We start from the raw sequence: 26,454 nt of genomic DNA, 5'->3' as shown, positions 1-26,454 counted from the left end.
GAATCCACCTAAATGCCCAGAGTTCCCTGCTCCATATCTCTTATAGGGCCGTTCTGTCCCCTGTAGCTCTGTCTCTCAAGCAGAACAGAGGGCTTTCTCTGTGTGTGTGTGTGTGTGTGTGTGGGGGGTTCCATGGTGAATACAGAGTATAATGCTAATCCCTTCCAGTAAGTAAACCATTTGTTTGATTTATTTATTATTTTTTTTTTTTTTCTCGTTCTCGTTCTCTCATTTGTCGAATCTCAGGAAATTCCTCTGAGAGAGGTCAGTGTGTGTGTGAGTGAGTGAGTGCGTGTGTGTGTGTGCACGGCATAAAAGCGCATGTTATTTGTGGCTTTATGTTAAGTTCAATCTAATATATAACTTTACTGTGGTTGTGGATCAAGATCTTGTCAGATAACTGCAGCATCGCACACACACACACACACACACACACGCACGCACACACACACACACACACACACACACACACACACACACACACACACACACACACACACACACACACACACACACACACACACACACACACACACACACACACACACACACACACACACACACACACACACACACACACACACACACACGCACGCACGCACACACGCACACCATTCTCTGTCTATATAACGAGCCACACTCTGCTCCCCATTAAGTCTTATCACTGAAACCATGCCCTGTGTCTATCAGTAATGAGATAATGAGACAAATGGTTTGTTTACCACAGGGGCCAAAAAATGCCACCCTGTACATTGTGCTACTTTTCGCCAGGGAACATATAGGTATGTAGGGAAAAGGGTGTCATTTGGGAGGTAACCAGGGAGATAATAAGCAGCACAGAACATCACTTCAATTAACAAACTGTGTGTTTTTATGTGTGTGTGTGTGTGTGTGTGTGTGTGTGTGTGTGTGTGTGTGTGTGTGTGTGTGTGTGTGTGTGTGTTCACTCCTGAAGGCGTTATGAAAGGAACAGAGAAGTAGAGAGAGAGAGAGAGAGAGAGAGAGAGAGAGAGAGACAGAGAGAGAGAGAGAGAGAGAGAGAGAGAGAGAGAGAGAGAGAGAGAGAGAGAGAGAGAGAGAGAGAGAGAGACAGAGAGACAGAGAGAGAGAGACAGAGAGAGAGACAGAGAGAGAGAGAGAGAGAGACAGAGAGAGATTAAATAAAAGAGAGAGATACTTTGACTTTTTGTCTTACTTTAAGAAGACATCTTCATCTTAATTAACCCCTCCTCCCGCCCTCCATCAAAACAAATTTCGAACCACCACAAACTCAACAGGTGTTACCGTGAAATGCTTACAAGCCCTTATCCAATTACTCAATCAATCAAATGTATTTATATAGCCCTTCGTACATCAGCTGATATCTCAAAGTGCTGTACAGAAACCCAGCCTAAAACCCCAAACATCAAGCAATGCAGGTGTAGAAGCACGGTGGCTAGGAAAAACTCCCTAGAAAGGCCAAAACCTGGCTTGGAAAATCTCCGTACAATGGGTTGGCCAGGGGTGGCTATGAAAGGCAGTAACCCAGGAAGAAACCTAGAGAGGAACCAGGCTCTGAGGCGTGACCATTCTTCTAGCTGTGCCGGGTGGAGATTATAACAGAACATGGCCAAGATATTCAAACGTTCATAGATGACCAGCAGGGTCAAATAATAATAATAATAATCACAGTGGTTGTCGAGGGTGCAACAGGTCAGCACCTCAGGAGTAAATGTCTCTTGGCTTTTCATAGACAAGCATTCAGAGTTCGAGACAGCAGATGCTGAAGAGAGAGATAGTCTAAAACAGCAGGTCTGGGACAGGCAGAACAGTTGAAAACAGCAGGTCTAGGACAGGCATAACAGTTGATAACAGCAGGTCCGGGACAGGCAGAACAGTTGAAAACAGCAGGTCTAGGACAGGCATAACAGGATAACAGCAGGTGGGACAGGCAGAACAGTTGAAAACAGCAGGTCTAGGACAGGCAGAACAGTTGAAAACAGCAGGTCTGGGACAGGCAGAACAGTTGAAAACAGCAGGTCTGGGACAGGCAGAACAGTTGATAACAGCAGGTCTGGGACAGGCAGAACAGTTGATAACAGCAGGTCTGGGACAGGCAGAACAGTTGATAACAGCAGGTCTGGGACAGGCAGAACAGTTGAAACTGGAGCAGCAGCACAACCGGGTGGACTGGGTATAGCAAGGAGTCATCAGATCAGGTAGACTGGAGGCATGGTCCTGTGGCTTGGGTCCTCAGAGAGAGGTAGAGAGAGAGAATTAGAGGGAACATACTTAAATTCACACAGGACACCGGATAAGACAGGAGAATTACACCAGATTTAACAGACTGACCCTAGCCCCCGACACAAAGAGTATTGCAGCATAGATACTGGAGGCTGAGGCAGGAGGGGTCGGGAGACACTGTGGCCCGTCCGACGATACCTCCGGACAGGCCCAACCAGGCAGGATATAACCCCACCCACTTTGCTAAAGCACAGCCCCCACACCACTAGAGGGATATCTGCAAACTACCAACTTACTACCCTGAGACAAGGCTGAGGATAGCCCATGAATATCTCCTCCACGGCACCAACCCGAAAGGGCGCCAACACGGACAGGAAATCACGTCAATGACACACCCCTCCTTGGCACGGCATGAAAGAGCACATGTAAGGCAGTGACCATCCTTTCAAATGACTTCATGGCTACAGACGTGAGTGCTAAGGGGCGGTAGTCATTTAGGCAGGTTGCTTTGGCGTTCTTGAGCACAGGGACTATGGTAGTCTGCTTGAAAAAATGTAGGTATTACAGATTCGGTAAGGGAGAGGTTGAAAATGTCAGTGAAGACACTTGGCCAGTTGGACAGCGCATGCTCTGAGTATGCGTCCTGGTAATCGGTCTGGCCCTGCTGCTCTGTCAATGTTGACCTGTTTAAAGGTTAAAGGTCTTCCTCATATCGGCTACGGAGATCACACATTCGTCCAGAACAGCTGGTGCTCTCATGCATTGTTCAGTGTTGCTTGCCATGAAGCAAGCATAGAAGGCATTTAGATCGTCTGAGAGGCTAGCCTTTAGCTCAGTGCGGATGTTGCATGTAAAGCTTCTGCACTTATGTGGTATACACCTCAATGTCACCGGATGAATCCTGGAACATATTCCAGACTGTGCTAGCAAAACAGTTCTGTAGCTTAGCGTCCGCGTCATCAGACCACTTCCATATTGCACGTGTTACTGGTACTTCCTGCTTGAATTCTTTGCTTTTAAGCAGGAATCAGGAGGATAGAATTATGGTCAGATTTGCCAAATGGAGGGTGAGGGAGAGCTTTGTACGCGTCTCTGGTGTGTGGCGTAAAGGTGGTCTAGAGTTGTTTTTCTTCTCCTGTGGTTGCACATGTGACATGCTGGTAGAAACGAGTTAAAACATCACATCACATCACAAAACTGTGTGTGAGTGAGAGTGAGAGTGAGAGTGAGAATGGGGGGCGTGCTTGGCATAAACATCAGTGTCACAGGTAACTTCCGCAAAGTTGTGAACGATCTGAGAGACAAGGCAAGAAGGGCCTTCCATGCCATCAAAAGGATCATAACTATAATGACACAAGGCGATACCCAGATACAGACATGGGAGGCAGGTGGTTTGCTATTTATTATAGTCCAAGGGGTAGGCAAAAGGCAGGTCGGGGACAGGCAAGAGTTCATAACCAAAACGGTACAGGGTGGCAGGCAGGCTCGAGGTCAGGGGCAGGCAGAATGGTCAGGCAGGTGGGCTCAGCGTCAGGACAGGCAAGGGTCAGAACCACGAGGACGAGAAAAACAGAGACTGGGAAAAACAGGAGCTACGAGAAAAACACAGGTTGACTTGGCAAACAAGACGAACTGGCACAGACAGAAAACACAGGTATAAACACAGGTATAAATACACAGGGGATAAGATGGGTGACACCTGGAGGGGTGGAGACAAGGACAGGTGAAGGGTGTCACTGAACCCCACCCCCCCACCCCACCTGGCGGAGCCACCTGGCGGAGCCACCTGGTGTCCTGAACATCTGGGCCGTATGTTGACTTCCAGCTCTTGTTCTGGCAAGAGGCTGATACCCCATGGAGCACTCGAAAGGAGAGAGTCCGGTGGCCGAACAGGGAAGAGTGTTACGGGCATACGCCACCCAGACCAGTTGTCGACTCCAGGTAGTGGGGTTGGTCGAGACGAGGCAGGTCTTGTAGGTCTTGGTTCGCTTGGTTCGCAACTGGCCGTTGGATTGGGGATGGAATCCGGAGGACAGGCTGGGTGACGACCCAATAAGGGTGCAGAACACCTTCCAGAACCAGGACGAGGACTAAGGACCCCGGTCGGAGACCATGTCCACCGGGAGCTCTCGTTGGCTGGCCCTCACTACATATTCGTCGCCAAACCCACTGGCTCCAGGTCATCTATAAGTCTTTGATAGGTAAAGCCCCTCCTTATCTCAGTTCACTGGTCACCATAGCAACACCCACCCGTAGCACGCGCTTCAGCAGGTATATCTCACTGGTTATCCCTAAAGCCAACACTTGCTTTGGCCGCCTTCCCTTCCAGTTCTCTGCTGCCAATGGAATGAATTACAAAAATCACTGAAGCTGGAGGCTTATATCTCTCTCTCTAACTTTAAGAATCAGCTGTCAGAGCAGCTAACAGATCAATGTGCCTGTACACAGCCAATCTGTAAATAGCACACCCAACTACCTCATCCCTATATTATTACTTACCCTCTTGCTCTTCTGCACCCCAGTATCTCTACTTGCACATCATCATCCACACATTTATCACTCCAGTGTTAATGCTAAATTGTAATTATTTCACCTCTATGGCCTATTTATTGCCTACCTCGCTATTCTTCTACATTTGCACACACTGTACATACATTTCTCTATTGTTTTCTATTGTGTTATTGAGAAATCCGAGACTTTACTTGAGCCCTGAGGAGGACGTCTCGGGGAAGGCGGAGCCACTTTAAGGCAATGGGAATGACAGAACGGACTCCAACCCAGAATGAAATTCTTGGTCCAGTCCATAAAACAAAGCTTTGACTATGTACAGACTCAGTGAGCATAGCCTTGCTATTGAGAAAGGCCACCGTAGGCAGACCTGGCTCTCAAGAGAAGACAGGCTGTGTGCTCACTGCCCACAAAATGAGGTGGAAACTGAGCTGCACTCACTAACCTCCTGCCCAATGTATGACCATATTAAAGACACATATTTCCCTCAGATTGGGTGAAATTCCACAGTGACATCACAGCAACAAGATTTGTGACCTGTTGCCACAAGAAAAAGGCAACCAGTGAAGAACAAACACCATTGTAAATACAACCCATATTTATCTTTATTTTCCCTTTTGTACTTTAACTATTTGCACATCGTTACAACACTGTATATATAAATACTATGACATTTGAAATGTCTTTATTATTTTGGAACTTCTGTGAGTGTAATGTTTACTGTTAATTTGTTATTGTTTATTTAACTTTTGTTTATTGTTTACTACACTTGCTTTGGCAATGTAAACAAACATATGTTTCCCATGCCAATAAATCCCCTTAAATTGAAATTGAAACTTAATTGAGAGAAAGGGGGGGGGGGGCAACAGCAATACTTTGTGATGACAGACATGAGCCTCATGGAACCCAGTGACAGGAAGTGAAAGATAAACTACAAACAAACAATGATATAAACAAACAATAAATAAACTAAAAAGCACCAACAACAGAAGGCATTGTGAGGTGGCTAGCCTCAATGGGTTCTGAGCCTCAATGGGTTCTGAGCCTCAATGGGTTCTGAGCCTCAATGGGTTCTGAGCCTCAATGGGTTCTGAGCCACAATGGGTCCTGAGCCACAATGGGTTCTGAACCACAATGGGTCCTGCCATGGGTCACATCTTAAGCTGTTTTTCCGGTAGCCTAATTCTTCATTGTAATATTCCCCATTCTCTGTCCGTCCAGATCACCAGAACAATGACTTGAGCCTCAGCCCAGACTTAGTGTGCATCCCAGATGGCACCCTATTCCCTATGTGGGGCCCATAGGGTCCTGGTCAAAGTAGTGCACTATAAAGGGACTAGGGTGACATTTGGGATGCAGTCTCAGGCTGCCAACCAGGAGGAAGGGATCAAGTGGACACAGGCCCACCATTAGGGAATCAGTGAGTAAACAGGTCAGACCAATAGGCTTTACAAAAATCCACGTTAAAGAGCTAACAAACCACAGTCTCTCTCTCTCTCTCTCTCTCTCTCTCTCTCTCTCTCTCTCTCTCTCTCTCTCTCTCTCTCTCTCTCTCTCTCTCTCACACACACACACACACACGCACGCGTGCGCCTGGCCGTGACCTTATTACCATGACAGCAGCTTTACTCAGGACAGAATCATGGGTAACAGTGACCCAATATTAGTCAATATAATACTGTGAATGTTTCATATAGGGCACACTGAAAGACTGTGTGTTGTTTGTCACCATGTTACCATGGAAACACAGACGTACAGCACCAGTCAAAAGTTTGACAACACCTAGTCATTCAAGGTTTTGTCTTTTCATTTGTACTATTATCTACATTGTAGATTAATAGCGAAGACCACAACACTGTGAAATAACACGTATGAAAAAAGTGTTAAACAAATCAAAATATATTTTGTATTTCAGATTCTTCAAAGTAGCCCACTCTTTGTTGAACACTTTTTTTTAGCTTACTACATGATGTGTTATTTTATAGTTTTAATGTCTTCACTATTATTCTACCACGTAGAAAATAGTACAAGATAAAAAGACAAACCTTTGAATGAGTGTCCCAACTTTTGACTGGTACTGTATATTAAGGTACAGTGCCTTGCGAAAGTATTCGGCCCCCTTGAACTTTGCGACCTTTTGCCACATTTCAGGATTCAAACATAAAGATATAAAACTGTATATTTTTTGTGAAGAATCAACAACAAGTGGGACACAGTCATGAAGTGGAACGACATTTATTGGATATTTCAAACTTTTTTAACAAATCAAAAACTGAAAAATTGGGCGTGCAAAATTATTCAGCCCCTTTACTTTCAGTGCAGCAAACTCTCTCCAGAGGTTCAGTGAGATCTCTGAATGATCCAATGTTGACCTAAATGACTAATGATGACAAATACAATCCACCTGTGTGTAATCAAGTCTCCGTATAAATGCACCTGCACTGTGATAGTCTCAGAGGTCCGTTAAAAGCGCAGAGAGCATCATGAAGAACATGGAACACACCAGGCAGGTCCGAGATACTGTTGTGAAGAAGTTTAAAGCCGGATTTGGATACAAAAAGATTTCCCAAGCTTTAAACATACCAAGGAGCACAGTGCAAGCGATAATATTGAAATGGAAGGAGTATCAGACCACTGCAAATCTACCAAGAACTGGCCGTCCTTCTAAACTTTCAGCTCATACAAGGAGAAGACTGATCAGAGATGCAGCCAAGAGGCCCATGATCACTTTGGATGAACTGCAGAGATCTACAGCTGAGGTGGGAGACTCTGTCCATAGGACAACAATCAGTCGTATATTGCACAAATCTGGCCTTTATGGAAGAGTGGCAAGAAGAAAGCCATTTCTTAAAGATATCCATAAAAAGTGTTGTTTAAAGTTTGCCACAAGCCACCTGGGAGTCACACCAAACATGTGGAAGAAGGTGCTCTGATCAGATGAAACCAAAATGTAACTTTTTGGCAACAATGCAAAACGTTATGTTTGGCGTAAACGCAACACAGCCCATCACCCTGAACACACCATCCCCACTGTCAAACATGGTGGTGGCAGCATCAGAAGATGGATGGAGCCAAATACAGTACCATTCTGGAAGAAAACCTGATGGAGTCTGCAAAAGACCTGAGACTGGGACGGAGATTTGTCTTCCAACAAGACAATGATCCAAAACATAAAGCAAAATCTACAATGGAATGGTTCAAAAATAAACATATCCAGGTGTTAGAATGGCCAAGTCAAAGTCCAGACCTGAATCCAATCGAGAATCTGCGGAAAGAACTGAAAACTGCTGTTCACAAATGCTCTCCATCCAACCTCACTGAGCTCGAGCTGTTTTGCAAGGAGGAATGGGAAAAAATGTCAGTCTCCCGATGTGCAAAACTGATAGAGACATACCCCAAGCGACTTACAGCTGTAATCGCAGCAAAGGTGGCGCTACAAAGTAATTTTGCACGCCCAATTTTTCAGCTTTTGATTTGTTAAAAAAGTTTGAAATATCCAATAAATGTCGTTCCACTTCATGATTGTGTCCCACTTGTTGTTGATTCTTCACAAAAAAAGACAGTTTTATATCTTTATGTTTGAAGCCTGAAATTTGGCAAAAGGTCGCAAAGTTCAAGGGGGGCGAATACTTTCGCAAGGCACTGTACATCAGGCCTGGCGTTGGTGCCTTTTAGACTTCCTAAGATGGTTCTCACTTCCCCTCACAGTATCTGCTGTGTGTGTGTGTGTGTGTGTGTGTGTGTGTGTGTGTGTGTGTGTGTGTGTGTGTGTGTGTGTGTGTGTCTTATGTGTGTGTGTGTGTGTGTTTGTCTTATGTGTGTGTGTGTGTGTCTTGTGTGTGTGTGTGTGTGTGTTTGGTGTGTGTGTGTGTTTGTGTGTGTGTGTGTGTGTGTGTGTGTGTGTGTGTGTGTGTGTGTGTGTGTGTGTGTGTGTGTTTGTCTTATGTGTGTGTGTGTGTGTGTGTGTGTGTTTGTCTTATGTGTGTGTGTGTGTTTGTCTTGTGTGTGTGTGTGTGTGTGTTTGTCTTATGTGTGTGTGTGTTTGTCTTATGTGTGTGTGTGTTTGTCTTGTGTGTGTGTGTGTGTGTGTTTTTGTGTGTGTGTGTGTGTGTGTGTGTGTGTGTGTGTGTGTGTGTGTGTGTGTGTGTGTGTGTGTCTTGTGTGTGTGTGTGTGTGTGTGTGTGTGTGTGTGTGTGTGTGTGTGTGTGTGTGTGTGTGTGTGTGTGTGTGTGTGTGTGTGTGTGTGTGTTTGTCGTGTGTGTGTTTGTCTTATGTGTGTGTGTGTTTGTCTTGTGTGTGTGTGTGTGTGTGTGTGTGTGTGTGTGTGTGTGTGTGTGTGTGTGTGTGTGTGTGTGTGTGTGTGTGTGTGTGTGTGTGTGTGTGTGTGTGTGTGTTCGCCCACGCGAGAACCCTAAAATAAACACTTCTTCTTTCAATCATGTAAGAGCATTCAGCAGAGCCAAACGCCTTCTCCTGCTTCTCTTACCCCTGACTCCTTCCTCTTCTTCCTAAACCCTGAGGAGATAGCATACTCTCCTGCCACCTTTAAAAACAGAAAATACAACCCCCTAATATTTCTCAATATTGCATTGCAGGCCGCGATATTCCAAATTCTTAGCTCAATAGTGAAAGAAAGACAGAAACCGGAGGAAGAGGAGAGCTATCAGGGTCAATGAAAGAGGAAAATAGAGAGAGGGATTAATGGTGAGTCAGAGAGGGACTGAGGGAAGGATGGTGTATCAGAGCGAGGGAGAGAGAGGGAGAGAGAGAGAGAGAGAGAGAGAGAGAGAGAGAGAGAGAGAGAGGGTGTGTAGAATAGTGATGAATGAATAGGCTGCTGATGGCACACTGACCCACTAATGCTGCAGCTGCACTGCCAGTGGGCCCACGCTGTCCTAGTGAAACACACACACCCACCCACCCAACCACCCACCGACACACACACCCACCCACACACACACCCACCCACACACCCTCCCACACTCCCCTTAGGTCTGACTCTCCTCTTTTCTCCCCCTCTCCCCCCATCAGCGCTAATCTGTTTATCCATATTCGTATCATTGATTAGAGATCTTTATCCTCCCACTCTACTGTAAGCCTAACAGTCCTAGTGTGTAGAAATCATGGATTTTAAGAATTTCAGTAGACAAAAATGATGAGAGGTTTGCTGAGGTTTGCTGATGAAGTCCTCCAGATGTGTTTCTTATCAGTGGAGTGTTTTCATGTCTAAAAGGAAGCAGCCCAGATGTTACTCTAGGACACAGGAAGTAGCACACTGCACACAGGAAGCAGTCATAAGTAGCACCTCTGGTTTAAATTAGTCACAGTGCTATTTTTAGAACCTCCTACATGCATATTATTTATGTAGAGGGCTGAAGTGAAATGGAACGTGGTAGCATGTGATCCAGGCTGAAACGGGGTTATTGTCATCCTATGTAAGGTCATTGTCTCTGTGGTGTGTAAAGGTTACTGAAGTTCACCCTGGGTATCTGTTGTGAGCATCGATCATGAAAGGGCCGCAATATTGAAGTTACATTTCTTGTCACATTATCATTGGATATTGATGTGAAACTGCACCTGGTTGTTGTGGCCTTGGATTACTAGACTCACCTGGTTGTTGAGGCCTTAGATTACTAGACTCACCTGGTGTTTTGAGGCCTTAGATTACTAGACTCACCTGGTGTTGTTGAGGCCTTAGATTACTGGATTTACCTGGTTGTTGAGGCCTTAGAGTACTAGACTCACCTGATTGTTGTGGCCTTAGATTACTGGATTCACATGGTTGTTGTGGCCTTGGATTACTAGACTCACCTGGTTGTTGTGGCCTTAGATTACGAGACTCATCTGGTTGGTGTGGCCTTAGATTACTGGACTCACCTGGTTGTTGTGGCCTTAGATTACTAGACTCACCTGGTTGTTGTGGCCTTAGATTACTAGACTCACCTGGTTGTTGTGGCCTTAGATTACTAGATTCACCTGGTTGTTGTGGCATTAGATTACTAGATTCACCTGGTTGTTGTGGTCTTAGATTACTAGACTCACCTGGTTGTTGTGGCCTTAGATTACATTGACATTACATTTACATTTACATTTACATTACATTTACATTTACATTTACATTACGAGACTCATCTGGTTGGTGTGGCCTTAGATTACTTGACTCACCTGGTTGTTGTGACCTTAGATTACTAGACTCACCTGGTTGTTGTGACCTTAGATTACTAGACTCACCTGGTTGTTGTGGCCTTAGATTACTAGATTCACCTGGTGTTGTTGTGGCCTTAGATTACTAGATTCACCTGGTTGTTGTGGCCTTAGATTACGAGACTCATCTGGTTGGTGTGTCCTTAGATTACTGGACTCACCTGGTTGTTGTGACCTTAGATTACTAGACTCACCTGGTTGTTGTGGCCTAAGATTACTAGACTCACCTGGTTGTTGTGGCCTTAGATTACTAGATTCACCTGGTTGTTGTGGCCTTAGATTACTAGATTCACCTGGTTGTTGTGGTCTTAGATTACTAGATTCACCTGGTTGTTGTGGCCTTAGATTACGAGACTCATCTGGTTGGTGTGGCCTTAGATTACTAGACTCACCTGGTTGTTGTGGCCTTAGATTACTAGATTCACCTGGTTGTTGTGGCCTTAGATTACTAGACTCATCTGGTTGTTGTGGCCTTAGATTACTAGACTCACCTGGTTGTTGTGGCCTTAGATTACTAGACTCACCTGGTTGTTGTGGCCTTAGATTACTGGATTCACCTGGTTGTTGTGGCCTTGGATTACTAGACTCACCTGGTTGTTGAGGCCTTAGATTACTGGATTCACCTGGTTGTTGTGGCCTTAGATTACTAGACTCACCTGGTTGTTGAGGCCTTAGATTACTAGACTCACCTGGTTGTTGTGGCCTTAGATTACTAGACTCACCTGGTTGTTGTGGCCTTAGATTACTAGACTCACCTGGTTGTTGTGGCCTTAGATTACTGGATTCACCTGGTTGTTGTGGCCTTAGATTACTAGATTCACCTGGTTGTTGTGGCCTTAGATTACTAGACTCACCTGGTAGTTGTGGCCTTAAATTACTGGACTTACCTGGTTGTTGTGGCCTTAGATTACGAGACTCACCTGGTTGTTATGGCCTTAGATTACTAGACTCACCTGTTTGTTGAGGCCTTAGATTACTGGATTTACCTGGTTGTTGAGGCCTTAGATTACGAGACTCATCTGGTTGGTGTGGCCTTAGATTACTGGACTCACCTGGTTGTTGTGGCCTTAGATTACTAGACTCAGCTGGTTGTTGAGGCCTTGGATTACTAGACTCACCTGGTTGTTGTTGCCTTGGATTACTAGATTCACCTGGTGTTGTTGTGGCCTTAGATTACTAGATTCACCTGGTTGTTGTGGCCTTAGATTACTGGATTCACCTGGTTGTTGTGGCCTTGGATTACTGGATTCACCTGGTTGTTGTGGCCTTGGATTACTAGACTCACCTGGTTGTTGAGGCCTTAGATTACTGGATTCACCTGGTTGTTGTGGCCTTAGATTACTAGACTCACCTGGTTGTTGAGGCCTTAGATTACTAGACTCACCTGGTGTTGTTGAGGCCTTAGATTACTGGATTTACCTGGTTGTTGAGGCCTTAGATTACTAGACTCACCTGGTTTTTGTGGCCTTAGATTACGAGACTCACCTGGTTGTTGAGGCCTTAGATTACTGGATTTACCTGGTTGTTGAGGCCTTAGATTACGAGACTCATCTGGTTGTTGTGGCCTTAGATTACTGGACTCACCTGGTTGTTGTGGCCTTAGAGTACTAGACTCACCTGGTTGTTGTGGCCTTAGATTACTAGACTCACCTGGTTGTTGTGGCCTTAGATTACGAGACTCATCTGGTTGGTGTGGCCTTAGATTACTGGACTCACCTGGTTGTTGTGGCCTTAGATTACTAGACTCACCTGGTTGTTGTGGCCTTAGATTACTAGACTCACCTGGTTGTTGTGGCCTTAGATTACTAGATTCACCTGGTTGTTGTGGCATTAGATTACTAGATTCACCTGGTTGTTGTGGTCTTAGATTACTAGACTCACCTGGTTGTTGTGGCCTTAGATTACGAGACTCATCTGGTTGGTGTGGCCTTAGATTACTTGACTCACCTGGTTGTTGTGGCCTTAGATTACTAGACTCACCTGGTTGTTGTGACCTTAGATTACTAGACTCACCTGGTTGTTGTGGCCTTAGATTACTAGATTCACCTGGTTGTTGTGGCCTTAGATTACTAGATTCACCTGGTTGTTGTGGCCTTAGATTACGAGACTCATCTGGTTGGTGTGTCCTTAGATTACTGGACTCACCTGGTTGTTGTGACCTTAGATTACTAGACTCACCTGGTTGTTGTGGCCTAAGATTACTAGACTCACCTGGTTGTTGTGGCCTTAGATTACTAGATTCACCTGGTTGTTGTGGCCTTAGATTACTAGATTCACCTGGTTGTTGTGGTCTTAGATTACTAGATTCACCTGGTTGTTGTGGCCTTAGATTACGAGACTCATCTGGTTGGTGTGGCCTTAGATTACTAGACTCACCTGGTTGTTGTGGCCTTAGATTACTAGACTCACCTGGTTGTTGTGGCCTTAGATTACTAGACTCACCTGGTTGTTGTGGCCTTAGATTACTAGACTCACCTGGTTGTTGTGGCCTTAGATTACTGGATTCACCTGGTTGTTGTGGCCTTGGATTACTAGACTCACCTGGTTGTTGAGGCCTTAGATTACTGGATTCACCTGGTTGTTGTGGCCTTAGATTACTAGACTCACCTGGTTGTTGAGGCCTTAGATTACTAGACTCACCTGGTGTTGTTGAGGCCTTAGATTACTGGACTCACCTGGTTGTTGTGGCCTTAGATTGTGAGACTCACCTGGTTGTTGTGGCCTTAGATTACTGGATTCACTAGTTGTTGTGACCTTAGATTACTAGACTCACCTGGTTGTTGTGGCCTTAGATTACTAGACTCACCTGGTAGTTGTGGCCTTAAATTACTGGACTTACCTGGTTGTTGTGGCCTTAGATTACGAGACTCACCTGGTTGTTATGGCCTTAGATTACTAGACTCACCTGTTTGTTGAGGCCTTAGATTACTGGATTTACCTGGTTGTTGAGGCCTTAGATTACGAGACTCATCTGGTTGGTGTGGCCTTAGATTACTGGACTCACCTGGTTGTTGTGGCCTTAGATTACTAGACTCAGCTGGTTGTTGAGGCCTTAGATTACTAGACTCACCTGGTTGTTGTGGCCTTGGATTACTAGATTCACCTGGTGTTGTTGTGGCCTTAGATTACTAGATTCACCTGGTTGTTGTGGCCTTAGATTACTGGATTCACCTGGTTGTTGTGGCCTTGGATTACTAGACTCACCTGGTGTTGTTGAGGCCTTAGATTACTGGACTTACCTGGTTGTTGAGGCCTTAGATTACTAGACTCACCTGGTTTTTGTGGCCTTAGATTACGAGACTCACCTGGTTGTTGAGGCCTTAGATTACTAGACTCACATGGTGTTGTTGAGGCCTTAGATTACTGGATTTACCTGGTTGTTGAGGCCTTAGATTACGAGACTCATCTGGTTGTTGTGGCCTTAGATTACTGGACTCACCTGGTTGTCGAGGCCTTAGATTACTAGACTCACCTGGTTGTTGTGGCCTTAGATTACTAGACTCACCTGGTTGTTGTGGCCTTAAATTACTGGGTTTACCTGGTTGTTGTGGCCTTGGATTACGAGACTCACCTGGTGTTGTTGTGGCCTTAGATTATTAGACTCACCTGGTTGTTGTGGCCTTAGATTACTAGACTCACCTGGTTGTCGAGGCCGTAGATTACTAGACTCACCTGGTTGTTGTGGCCTTAGATTATGAGACTCACCTGGTTGTTGAGGCCTTAGATTACTAGACTCACCTGGTTGTTGTGGCCTTAGATTACTAGACTCACCTGGTTGTTGTGGCCTTAGATTGTGAGACTCACCTGGTTGTTGTGGCCTTAGATTACTGGATTCACCTGGTTGTTGTGGCCTTAGATTACTGGATTCACCTGGTTGTTGTGGCCTTAGATTACTAGACTCACCTGGTAGTTGTGGCCTTAAATTACTGGACTTACCTGGTTGTTGTGGCCTTAGATTACGAGACTCACCTGGTTGTTATGGCCTTAGATTACTAGACTCACCTGTTTGTTGAGGCCTTAGATTACTGGATTTACCTGGTTGTTGAGGCCTTAGATTACGAGACTCATCTGGTTGGTGTGGCCTTAGATTACTGGACTCACCTGGTTGTTGTGGCCTTAGATTACTGGACTCACCTGGTTGTTGTGGCCTTAGATTACTAGACTCACCTGATTGTTGTTGCCTTAGATTACTAGATTCACCTGGTGTTGTTGTGGCCTTAGATTACTAGATTCACCTGGTTGTTGTGGCCTTAGATTACTGGATTCACCTGGTTGTTGTGGCCTTGGATTACTAGACTCACCTGGTTGTTGAGGCCTTAGATTACTAGACTCACCTGGTTGTTGTGGCCTTAGATTACTAGACTCACCTGGTTGTTGTGGCCTTAGATTATGAGACCCACCTGGTTGTTGATGCCTTAGATTACTAGACTCACCTGGTGTTGTTGAGGCCTTAGATTACTGGACTTACCTGGTTGTTGAGGCCTTAGATTACTAGACTCACCTGGTTGTTGTGGCCTTAGATTACTGGATTCACCTAGTTGTTGTGACCTTAGATTACTAGACTCACCTGGTTGTTGTGGCCTTAGATTACTAGACTCACCTGGTAGTTGTGGCCTTAAATTACTGGATTTACCTGGTTGTTGTGGCCTTAGATTACGAGACTCACCTGGTTGTTATGGCCTTAGATTACTAGACTCACCTGTTTGTTGAGGCCTTAGATTACTGGATTTACCTGGTTGTTGAGGCCTTAGATTACGAGACTCATCTGGTTGGTGTGGCCTTAGATTACTGGACTCACCTGGTTGTTGTGGCCTTAGATTACTAGACTCAGCTGGTTGTTGAGGCCTTAGATTACTAGACTCACCTGGTTGTTGTGGCCTTGGATTACTGGATTCACCTGGTGTTGTTGTGGCCTTAGATTACTAGATTCACCTGGTTGTTGTGGCCTTAGATTACTGGATTCACCTGGTTGTTGTGGCCTTGGATTACTAGACTCACCTGGTTGTTGAGGCCTTAGATTACTAGACTCACCTGGTTGTTGTGGCCTTAGATTACTAGACTCACCTGGTTGTTGTGGCATTAGATTATGAAACTCACCTGGTTGTTGATGCCTTAGATTACTAGACTCACCTGGTGTTGTTGAGGCCTTAGATTACTGGATTTACCTGGTTGTTGAGGCCTTAGATTACTAGACTCACCTGGTTGTTGTGGCCTTAGATTACTAGACTCACCTGGTTGTCGAGGCCTTAGATTACTAGACTCACCTGGTTGTTGTGGCCTTAGATTACTAGACTCACCTGGTTGTTGTGGCCTTAAATTACTGGGTTTACCTGGTTGTTGTGGCCTTGGATTACGAGACTCACCTGGTGTTGTTGTGGCCTTAGATTATTAGACTCACCTGGTTGTTGTGGCCTTAGATTACTAGACTCACCTGGTTGTGAGGCCTTAGATTACTAGACTCACCTGGTTGTTGTGGCCTTAGATTATGAGACTCACCTGGTTGTTGAGGCCTTAGATTACTAGACTCACCTGGTTGTTGTGGCCTTAGATTACTAGACTCACCTGGTTGTTGTGGCCTTAGATTGTGAGACTCACCTGGTTGTTGTGGCCTTAGATTACTGATTCACCTAGTTGTTGTGACCTTAGATTACTAGACTCACCTGGTTGTTGTGGCCTTAGATTACTAGACTCACCTGGTAGTTGTGGCCTTAAATTACTGGACTTACCTGGTTGTTGTGGCCTTAGATTACGAGACTCACCTGGTTGTTATGGCCTTAGATTACTAGACTCACCTGTTTGTTGAGGCCTTAGATTACTGGATTTACCTGGTTGTTGAGGCCTTAGATTACGAGACTCATCTGGTTGTTGTGGCCTTAGATTACTGGACTCACCTGGTTGTTGTGGCCTTAGATTACTAGACTCACCTGGTTGTTGTGGCCTTAGATTACTAGACTCACCTGGTTGTTGTGGCCTTGGATTACTAGATTCACCTGGGTTGTTGTGGCATTAGATTACTAGATTCACCTGGTTGTTGTGGCCTTAGATTACTGGATTCACCTGGTTGTTGTGGCCTTGGATTACTAGACTCACCTGGTTGTTGAGGCCTTAGATTACTAGACTCACCTGGTTGTTGTGGCCTTAGATTACTAGACTCACCTGGTTGTTGTGGCCTTAGATTATGAGACCCACCTGGTTGTTGATGCCTTAGATTACTAGACTCACCTGGTGTTGTTGAGGCCTTAGATTACTGGACTTACCTGGTTGTTGAGGCCTTAGATTACTAGACTCACCTGGTTGTTGTGGCCTTGGATTACGAGACTCACCTGGTGTTGTTGTGGCCTTAGATTATTAGACTCACCTGGTTGTTGTGGCCTTAGATTACTAGACTCACCTGGTTGTTGTGACCTTAAATGACTGGGTTTACCTGGTTGTTGTGGCCTTGGATTACGAGACTCACCTGGTGTTGTTGTGGCCTTAGATTATTAGACTCACCTGGTTGTTGTGGCCTTAGATTACTAGACTCACCTGGTTGTCGAGGCCTTAGATTACTAGACTCACCTGGTTGTTGTGGCCTTAGATTATGAGACTCACCTGGTTGTTGATGCCTTAGATTACTAGACTCACCTGGTGTTGTTGAGGCCTTAGATTACTGGATTTACCTGGTTGTTGTGGCCTTAGATTACTAGACTCACCTGGTTGTTGTGGCCTTAGATTACTAGACTCACCTGGTTGTTGTGGCCTTAGATTACTAGATTCACCTGGTGTTGTTGTGGACTTAGATTACTAGATTCACCTGGTTGTTGTGGCCTTAGATTACTGGATTCACCTGGTTGTTGTGGCCTTGGATTACTAGACTCACCTGGTTGTTGAGGCCTTAGATTACTGGATTCACCTGGTTGTTGTGGCCTTAGATTACTCGACTCACCTGGTTGTTGAGGCCTTAGATTACTAGACTCACCTGGTTGTTGTGGCCTTAGATTACTAGACTCACCTGGTTGTTGTGGCCTTAGATTACTGGATTCACCTGGTTGTTGTGACCTTAGATTACTAGACTCACCTGGTTGTTGTGGCCTTAGATTACTAGACTCACCTGGTAGTTGTGGCTTAAATTACTGGACTTACCTGGTTGTTGTGGCCTTAGATTACGAGACTCGCCTGGTTGTTGAGGCCTTAGATTACTGGATTTACCTGGTTGTTGAGGCCTTAGATTACGAGACTCATCTGGTTGGTGTGGCCTTAGATTACTGGACTCACCTGGTTGTTGTGGCCTTAGATTACTAGACTCACCTGGTTGTTGATGCCTTAGATTACTAGACTCACCTGGTGTTGTTGAGGCCTTAGATTACTGGATTTACCTGGTTGTTGAGGCCTTAGATTACTAGACTCACCTGGTTGTTGTGGCCTTAGATTACTAGACTCTCCTGGTTGTCGAGGCCTTAGATTACTAGACTCACCTGGTTGTTGTGGCCTTAGATTACTAGACTCACCTGGTTGTTGTGGCCTTAAATTACTGGATTTACCTGGTTGTTGTTGCCTTGGATTACGAGACTCACCTGGTGTTGTTGTGGCCTTAGATTATTAGACTCACTTGGTTGTTGTGGCCTTAGATTACTAGACTCACCTGGTTGTCGAGGCCTTAGATTACTGGACTCACCTGGTTGTTGTGGCCTTAGATTACTAGACTCACCTGGTTGTTGTGGCCTTAAATTACTGGATTTACCTGGTTGTTGTGGCCTTAGATTACGAGACTCACCTGGTGTTGTTGTGGCCTTAGATTATTAGACTCACCTGGTTGTTGTGGCCTTATATTACTGGACTTACCTGGTTGTTGTGGCCTTAGATTACGAGACTCACCTGGTTGTTGTGGCCTTAGATTACTGGACTCACCTGGTTGTTGTGGCCTTAGATTACTAGACTCACCTGGTTGTTATGGCCTTAGATTACTAGACTCACCTGGTTGTTGTGGCCTTAAAATACTGGACTTACCTGGTTGTTGTGGCCTTAGATTACGAGACTCACCTGGTTGTTGTGGCCTTAGATTACTAGACTCACCTGGTGTTGTTGTGGCCTTAGATTACTAGACTCACCTGGTTGTTGTGGCCTTGGATTACTGGATTTACCTGGTTGTTGTGGCCTTAGATTACTGGACTCACCTGGTGTTGTTGTGGCCTTAGATTACTAGACTCACCTGGTTGTTGTGGCCTTGGATTACTGGATTTACCTGGTTGTTGTGGCCTTAAAATACTGGATTTACCTGGTTGTTGTGGCCTTAGATTACGAGACTCACCTGGTTGTTGTGGCCTTAGATTACTAGACTCACCTGGTGTTGTTGTGGCCTTAGATTACTAGACTCACCTGGTTGTTGTGGCCTTGGATTACTGGATTTACCTGATTGTTGTGGCCTTAAAATACTGGACTTACCTGGTTGTTGTGGCCTTAGATTACGAGACTCACCTGGTTGTTGTTGCCTTAGATTACTAGACTCACCTGGTGTTGTTGTGGCCTTAGATTACTACACTCACCTGGTTGTTGTGGCCTTGGATTACTGGATTTACCTGGTTGTTGTGGCCTTAGATTACTAGACTTACCTGGTGTTGTTGTGGCCTTAGATTACTAGACTCACCTGGTTGTTGTGGCCTTGGATTACTGGATTTACCTGGTTGTTGTGGCCTGAAAATACTGGATTTACCTGGTTGTTGTGGCCTTAGATTACGAGACTCACCTGGTTGTTGTGGCCTTAGATTACTAGACTCACCTGGTGTTGTTGTGGCCTTAGATTACTAGACTCACCTGGTTGTTGGGGCCTTGGATTACTGGATTTACCTGGTTGTTGTGGCCTTAGATTACTAGACTCACCTGGTTGTTGTGGCCTTATATTACTGGATTTACCTGATTGTTGTGGCCTTAGATTACGAGACTCACCTGGTTGTTGTGTCCTTAGATTGCTGGACTCACCTGGTTGTTGTGGCCTTAGATTACTAGACTCACCTGGTTGTTGTGGCCTTAGATTACTAGACTCACCTGGTCGTTGTGGCCTTAGATTACTAGACTCACCTGGTTGTTGTGGCCTTAGATTACTGGACTCACTTGGTTGTTGTGGCCTTCGATTACTAGACTCACCTGGTTGTTGTGGCCTTAGATGACTAGACTCACCTGGTTGTTGTGGCCTTAGATTGTGAGGCTCACCTGGTTGTTGTGGCCTTAGATTACTGGACTCAGTCGAACGGACAGACGGACGGACAGACAGTGTCCTGTTAACAACAGAGAGAGCGTCCCTCCAGTACCTCTACTCTCTGCAGGGTAATAACGTATCTGTCACACCTGCTCCCTGCTCCCCCTCTCTGGCGCGTGCGGCGACCCATCATTACGCACACCTGTCACCATCATTACGCGCATCAGCGCTTCATTGGTCTCACCATCTCTTTTTTGATCGCCTCCTCTATATCTGTCTTATTCCTCAGTTTGGTTCAAGTGTCAGCATTAATGTCGTTATGCTTCCCTTGTCCAGACACTGTCTGTGTTTTGTTTCAGGTCTGTTATTTATTAAATATTCACTCCCTGTACTTGCCTCTCGTCTCCCAGCATCTGTCCTCACAGTGTCTCAAAGTTAAGAGTTGGAGAGGGCCTGAGAGACAATGTCAAGGAGCGATTGTAATAGGTTTTCTACACTTAGAGTGTGTTTCTCTCCATCTCTACGCTGAGTGTACAAAACATTAAGAACACCTGCTCTTTCCATGACGTAGACTGACCAAGGTGATTCCAGGTGAACTCTATGATCCCTTGTTGATGTCACTTGTTAAATCCACTTCAACAGTGTAGATGAAGGGGAGGAGATGGGTTAAAGAAGGCTTTGAAAGCCTTGAGACAATTGAGACATGGATTGTGTATGTATGACGTTCAGGGGGTGAATGGGCAATACCAAAGATTTAAGTGCCTTTGAACGGGGTACGGTAGTAGGTACCACCGGTTTGAGTGTATCAAGAACTGCAATGCTGCTGGGTTTTTCACGCTCAACAGTTTCCTGTGTGTATCAAGAATGGTCCACCACCCAAAGGACATCCAGCCAACTTTACACAACTGTGGGAAGCATTGGAGTCGACAGGGGCCAGCATCCCTGTGGAACGCTTTCGACACCTTGTAGAGTTCACGTCCCGATGAATTGAGGCTATTCTGGAAGGGGGTCTCTTAGTTATCTTCCAATGGTAGAGACTGGTGTTATGCGATGTGACTGAATAGTAGCGACAGATTGGTAGCTGGGAGGCTGTCTGTGTCTGGAGCTATTTTAGGATAGGGCCTCACATTGCCCCTTAAAACAATTCCTTGTTAAATGTCTGTGTCTGGAGCTATTTTAGGATAGGGCTTCACATTGCCCCTTAAAACAATTCCTTGTTAAATGTCTGTGTCTGGAGCTATTTTAGGATAGGGCTTCACATTGCCCCTTAAAACAATTCCTTGTTAAATGTCCCTTTGGATACAGTATCCACACCAAGACTTAACACAGACTCAGACCGAGACTCATTGAACTTTCTTGAACTTACAACTTACATCTAGTACAAGGTACTAATGACTACGCAACCGACCATTAAACACAACCTCACTTACAACAGTGTTTTAAAGGAGAGGACTAATGTACATCAAAAAGGGTATTTTTTTCTGTAGGATTAGTTTGTGGTTGCTTTTTTTTCCTTCTATTGGCCCCTCTAATGGCCCCTCTAATGGCCCCTCTATTGGCCCCTTTATTGGCCCCTCTATTGGCCCCTCTAATGGCCCTTCTAATGGCCTCTCTAATGGCCACTCTATTGGCCCCTCTAATGGCCCCTCTAATGGACCCTCTAATGGCCCCTCTAATGGCCCCTCTAATGGCCCCTCTATTGGCCCCTCTAATGGCCCCTCTAATGGCCCCTCTAATGGTCCCTCTAATGGCCCCTCTAATGGCCCCTCTAATGGCCTCTCTAATGGCCCCTCTAATGGCCACTCTATTGGCCCCTCTAATGGCCCCTCTAATGGCCCCTCTAATGGCCCCTCTAAGGGCCCCTCTATCTCAGACAACATTTAATGAATAAACTAAACTGACGCTTCTATTGAACTATATGGCCATAGCTATTGTTGTACATATGATAACAGAATGGGCTTCCCAATGGATCAAAGGGCCGTCAGACTGCTAAAACAACCATCACTAACTCAGAGAGGCTGCTGCACTCATTGAGACTCGATCACTTTAATAAATGGATCACTTGTCACTTTAACAATGTTTACATATCTTATATGTACATTGTACATACTGTATTTTATACCATCTACTGCATCTTGCCTATGGCATTCGGCCATCGCTCATCCATATACTTACATGTATATATTCTCATTCACCCCTTTAGATGTGTGTGTATTAGGTAGTTGTTGGGGAATTTGTTAGATTACTCGTTAGATATGACAGCACTGTCGGAACGAGAAGCACAAGCATTTCGCTACACTCGCATTAACATCTGCTAACCATGTGTATGTGACCAATAACATCTGCTAACCATGAGTATGTGACCAATAACATCTGCTCTAACCATGTGTATGTGACCAATAACATCTGCTAACCATGTGTATGTGACCAATAACATCTGCTAACCATGTGTATGTGACCAATAACATCTGCTAACCATGTGTATGTGACCAATAACATCTGCTAACCATGTGTATGTGACCAATAACATCTGCTAACCATGTGTATGTGACCAATAACATCTGCTAACCAGGTGTATGTGACCAATAACATCTGCTAACCATGTGACCAATAACATCTGCTAACCATGTGACCAATAACATCTACCAACCATGTGTATGTGACCAATAAAATTAGATTTGATGTGATCTGATCCTCTGATAACCTCATCGCTAAGACTACCCTCTAATCTATATCATGGTCTCTTTGTCATCCTTATAGGCTGATTCGACCACAGCTAATTGACTGTTTGCTAAGGCAATATAGAACTCATTAGGTACGGTTTGTCTATGGTATGACACAGGGCTTTACACACACACACACACACACACACACACACACACACACACACACACACACACACACACACACACACACACACACACACACACACACACACACACACACACACACACACACACACACACACACACACACGTATTTCATGATTGTATTTCATTTCATTTCATTTAACCCTAGCTCTAACCCTAACCTTTAACCCAAACTCTAACCCTAACCTTTAACCCTAACTCTAACCCTAACCTTTAACCCTAACTCTAACCCTAACATTTAACCCTAACTCTAACTCTAACCCTAACCTTCAACTCTAACTCTAACCCTAACCTTTAACCCTAACTCTAACCCTAACCTTTAACCCTAACTCTAACCCTGATGGGTTGGTGTGGCTCTGCCAGGGATAGGATGGGTTGGGTTGGTGTGGCTCTGCCAGGGATAGGATGGGTTGGGTTGGTGTGGCTCTGCCAGGGATAGGATGGGTTGGTGTGGCTCTGCCAGGGATAGGATGGATTGGGTTGTAGTGGCTCTGCCAGGGATAGGATGGGTTGGTGTGGCTCTGCCAGGGATAGGATGGGTTGGTGTGGCTCTGCCAGGGATAGGATGGGTTGGGTTGTAGTGGCTCTGCCAGGGATAGGATGGGTTGGTGTGGCTCTGCCAGGGATAGGATGGGTTGGTGTGGCTCTGCCAGGGATAGGATGGGTTGGTGTGGCTCTGCCAGGGATAGGATGGGTTGGTGTGGCTCTGCCAGGGATAGGATGGGTTGGTGTGGCTCTGCCAGGGATAGGATGGGTTGGTGTGGCTCTGCCAGGGATAGGATGGGTTGGGTTGGTGTGGCTCTGCCAGGGATAGGATGGGTTGGGTTGGTGTGGCTCTGCCAGGGATAGGATGGGTTGGGTTGGTGTGGCTCTGCCAGGGATAGGATGGGTTGGGTTGGTGTGGCTCTGCCAGGGATGGGATGGGTTGGTGTGGCTCTGCCAGGGATGGGATGGGTTGGTGTGGCTCTGCCAGGGATAGGATGGGTTGGTGTGGCTCTGCCAGGGATAGGATGGGTTGGTGTGGCTCTGCCAGGGATAGGATGGGTTGGTGTGGCTCTGCCAGGGATAGGATGGGTTGGTGTGGCTCTGCCAGGGATAGGATGGGTTGGTGTGGCTCTGCCAGGGATAGGATGGGTTGGTGTGGCTCTGCCAGGGATAGGATGGGTTGGTGTGGCTCTGCCAGGGATAGGATGGGTTGGTGTGGCTCTGCCAGGGATAGGATGGGTTGGGTTGGTGTGGCTCTGCCCAGGATGGGTTGGGTTGGTGTGGCTCTGCCAGGATGGGATGGGTTGGATCTGCCAGGGATAGGATGGGTTGGGTTGGTGTGGCTCTGCCAGGATAGGATGGGTTGGTGTGGCTCTGCCAGAGATAGGATGGGTTGGTGTGGCTCTGCCAGGGGATGGGATGGGTTGGTGTGGCTCTGCCAGGATAGGATGGGATGGTGTGGCTCTGCCAGGATAGGATGGGTTGGTGTGGCTCTGCCAGGATAGGATGGGTTGGTGTGGCTCTGCCAGGGATAGGATGGGTTGGGTTGGTGTGGCTCTGCCAGGGATAGGATGGGTTGGTGTGGCTCTGCCAGTGGGGATAGGATGGGTTGGGTTGTAGTGGCTCTGCCAGGGATAGGATGGGTTGGGTTGTAGTGGCTCTGCCAGGATGGGATGGGTTGGTGTGGCTCTGCCAGGAGGAGGATGGGTGAGATGGTGTGGCTCTGCCAGGGATAGGATGGGTTGGGTTGGTGTGGCTCTGCCAGGGATAGGATGGGTTGGTGTGGCTCTGCCAGGGATAGGATGGGTTGGTGTGGCTCTGCCAGGACAGGATGGGTTGGTGGGCTCTGCCAGGGATGGGATGGGTTGGTGTGGCTCTGCCAGGGACAGGATGGGTTGGTGTGGCTCTGCCAGGGATAGGATGGGTTGGTGTGGCTCTGCCAGGATAGGATGGGTTGGTGTGGCTCTGCCAGGGATAGGATGGGTTGGTGTGGCTCTGCCAGGGATAGGATGGGTTGGTGTGGCTCTGCCAGGGATGGGTTGGGTTGGTGTGGCTCTGCCAGGGATAGGATGGGTTGGTGTGGCTCTGCCAGGGATAGGATGGGTTGGTGTGGCTCTGCCAGGGATAGGATGGGTTGGTGTGGCTCTGCCAGGGATAGGATGGGTTGGTGTGGCTCTGCCAGGGATAGGATGGGTTGGTGTGGCTCTGCCAGGGATAGGATGGGTTGGTGTGGCTCTGCCAGGGATAGGATGGGTTGGTGTGGCTCTGCCAGGATAGGATGGGTTGGTGTGGCTCTGCCAGGGATAGGATGGGTTGTGTGGCTCTGCCAGGATAGGAGGGATAGGATGGGTTGGGTTGGTGTGGCTCTGCCAGGGATAGGAGGATGGGTTGGTGTGGATCTGCCAGGGATGGGATGGGTTGGTGTGGCTCTGCCAGGATAGGATGGGTTGGTGTGGCTCTGCCAGGATAGGATGGGTTGGTGTGGCTCTGCCAGGGATAGGATGGGTTGGTGTGGCTCTGCCAGGGACAGGATAGGATGGGTTGGTGTGGCTCTGCCAGACAGGATGGGTTGGTGTGGCTCTGCCAGGGGATGGGATGGGTTGGTGTGGCTCTGCCAGGGATAGGATGGGTTGGTGTGGCTCTGCCAGGGATAGGATGGGTTGGTGTGGCTCTGCCAGGATAGGATGGGTTGGTGTGGCTCTGCCAGGGATAGGATGGGTTGGTGTGGCTCTGCCAGGATAGGATGGGTTGGTGTGGCTCTGCCAGGGATAGGATGGGTTGGTGTGGCTCTGCCAGGATAGGATGGGTTGGTGTGGCTCTGCCGAGATGGGATGGGTTGGTGTGGCTCTGCCGGATAGGATGGGATGGTTGGTGTGGCTCTGCCAGGATAGGATGGGTTGGTGTGGCTCTGCCAGGGATAGGATGGGTTGGTGTGGCTCTGCCAGGGATGGGATGGGTTGGTGTGGCTCTGCCAGGGAGGATGGGTTGGTGTGGCTCTGCCAGGGATAGGATGGGTTGGTGTGGCTCTGCCAGGGATAGGATGGGTTGGTGTGGCTCTGCCAGGGATAGGATGGGTTGGTGTGGCTCTGCCAGGGATAGGATGGGTTGGTGTGGCTCTGCCAGGGATAGGATGGGTTGGTGTGGCTCTGCCAGGGATAGGATGGGTTGGTGTGGCTCTTCCAGGGATAGGATGGGTTGGTGTGGCTCTGCCAGGGATAGGATGGGTTGTAGTGGCTCTGCCAGGGATAGGATGGGTTGGTGTGGCTCTGCCAGGGATAGGATGGGTTGGGTTGTAGTGGCTCTGCCAGGGATAGGATGGGATGGGTTGTAGTGTACTACAGGCATCTGTGTTGTGCCACGGTGTAATGATGTTTAAACCATGCTAGTTTAGGTTGGGTTGGATGGGTATAAACAGAGTCATATACAGTTTATAACTGATTTGAGGAAACCGATTGCATTGAACCCAATTGAGTTTGAAAAAAATAATAATTT

The 26,454-nt window shown here is 46.7% G+C and overlaps 1 protein-coding gene across 1 annotated transcript; it reads right to left on the bottom strand.

Moving 5' to 3' along the window:
* Positions 1-3,769: 3,769 nt before the first annotated feature.
* On the bottom strand, positions 3,770-26,307 carry LOC127910102 (adhesive plaque matrix protein-like). Its single transcript, XM_052473163.1, has 3 exons — positions 23,314-26,307; positions 3,984-4,313; positions 3,770-3,799 (listed from the first exon to the last, which is right to left on the bottom strand). Exons 1-3 carry the CDS (start codon positions 26,305-26,307, stop codon positions 3,770-3,772), a joined length of 3,354 nt encoding a protein of 1,117 aa, XP_052329123.1.
* Between the last annotated feature and the right edge of the window lie 147 nt (positions 26,308-26,454).

Source organism: Oncorhynchus keta, chromosome 20 (genome assembly GCF_023373465.1).
Source record: "Oncorhynchus keta strain PuntledgeMale-10-30-2019 chromosome 20, Oket_V2, whole genome shotgun sequence".
NCBI classification, from domain to species: Eukaryota; Metazoa; Chordata; class Actinopteri; order Salmoniformes; family Salmonidae; genus Oncorhynchus; species Oncorhynchus keta.
This window is presented reverse-complemented; position numbering and strand designations above follow the sequence as displayed.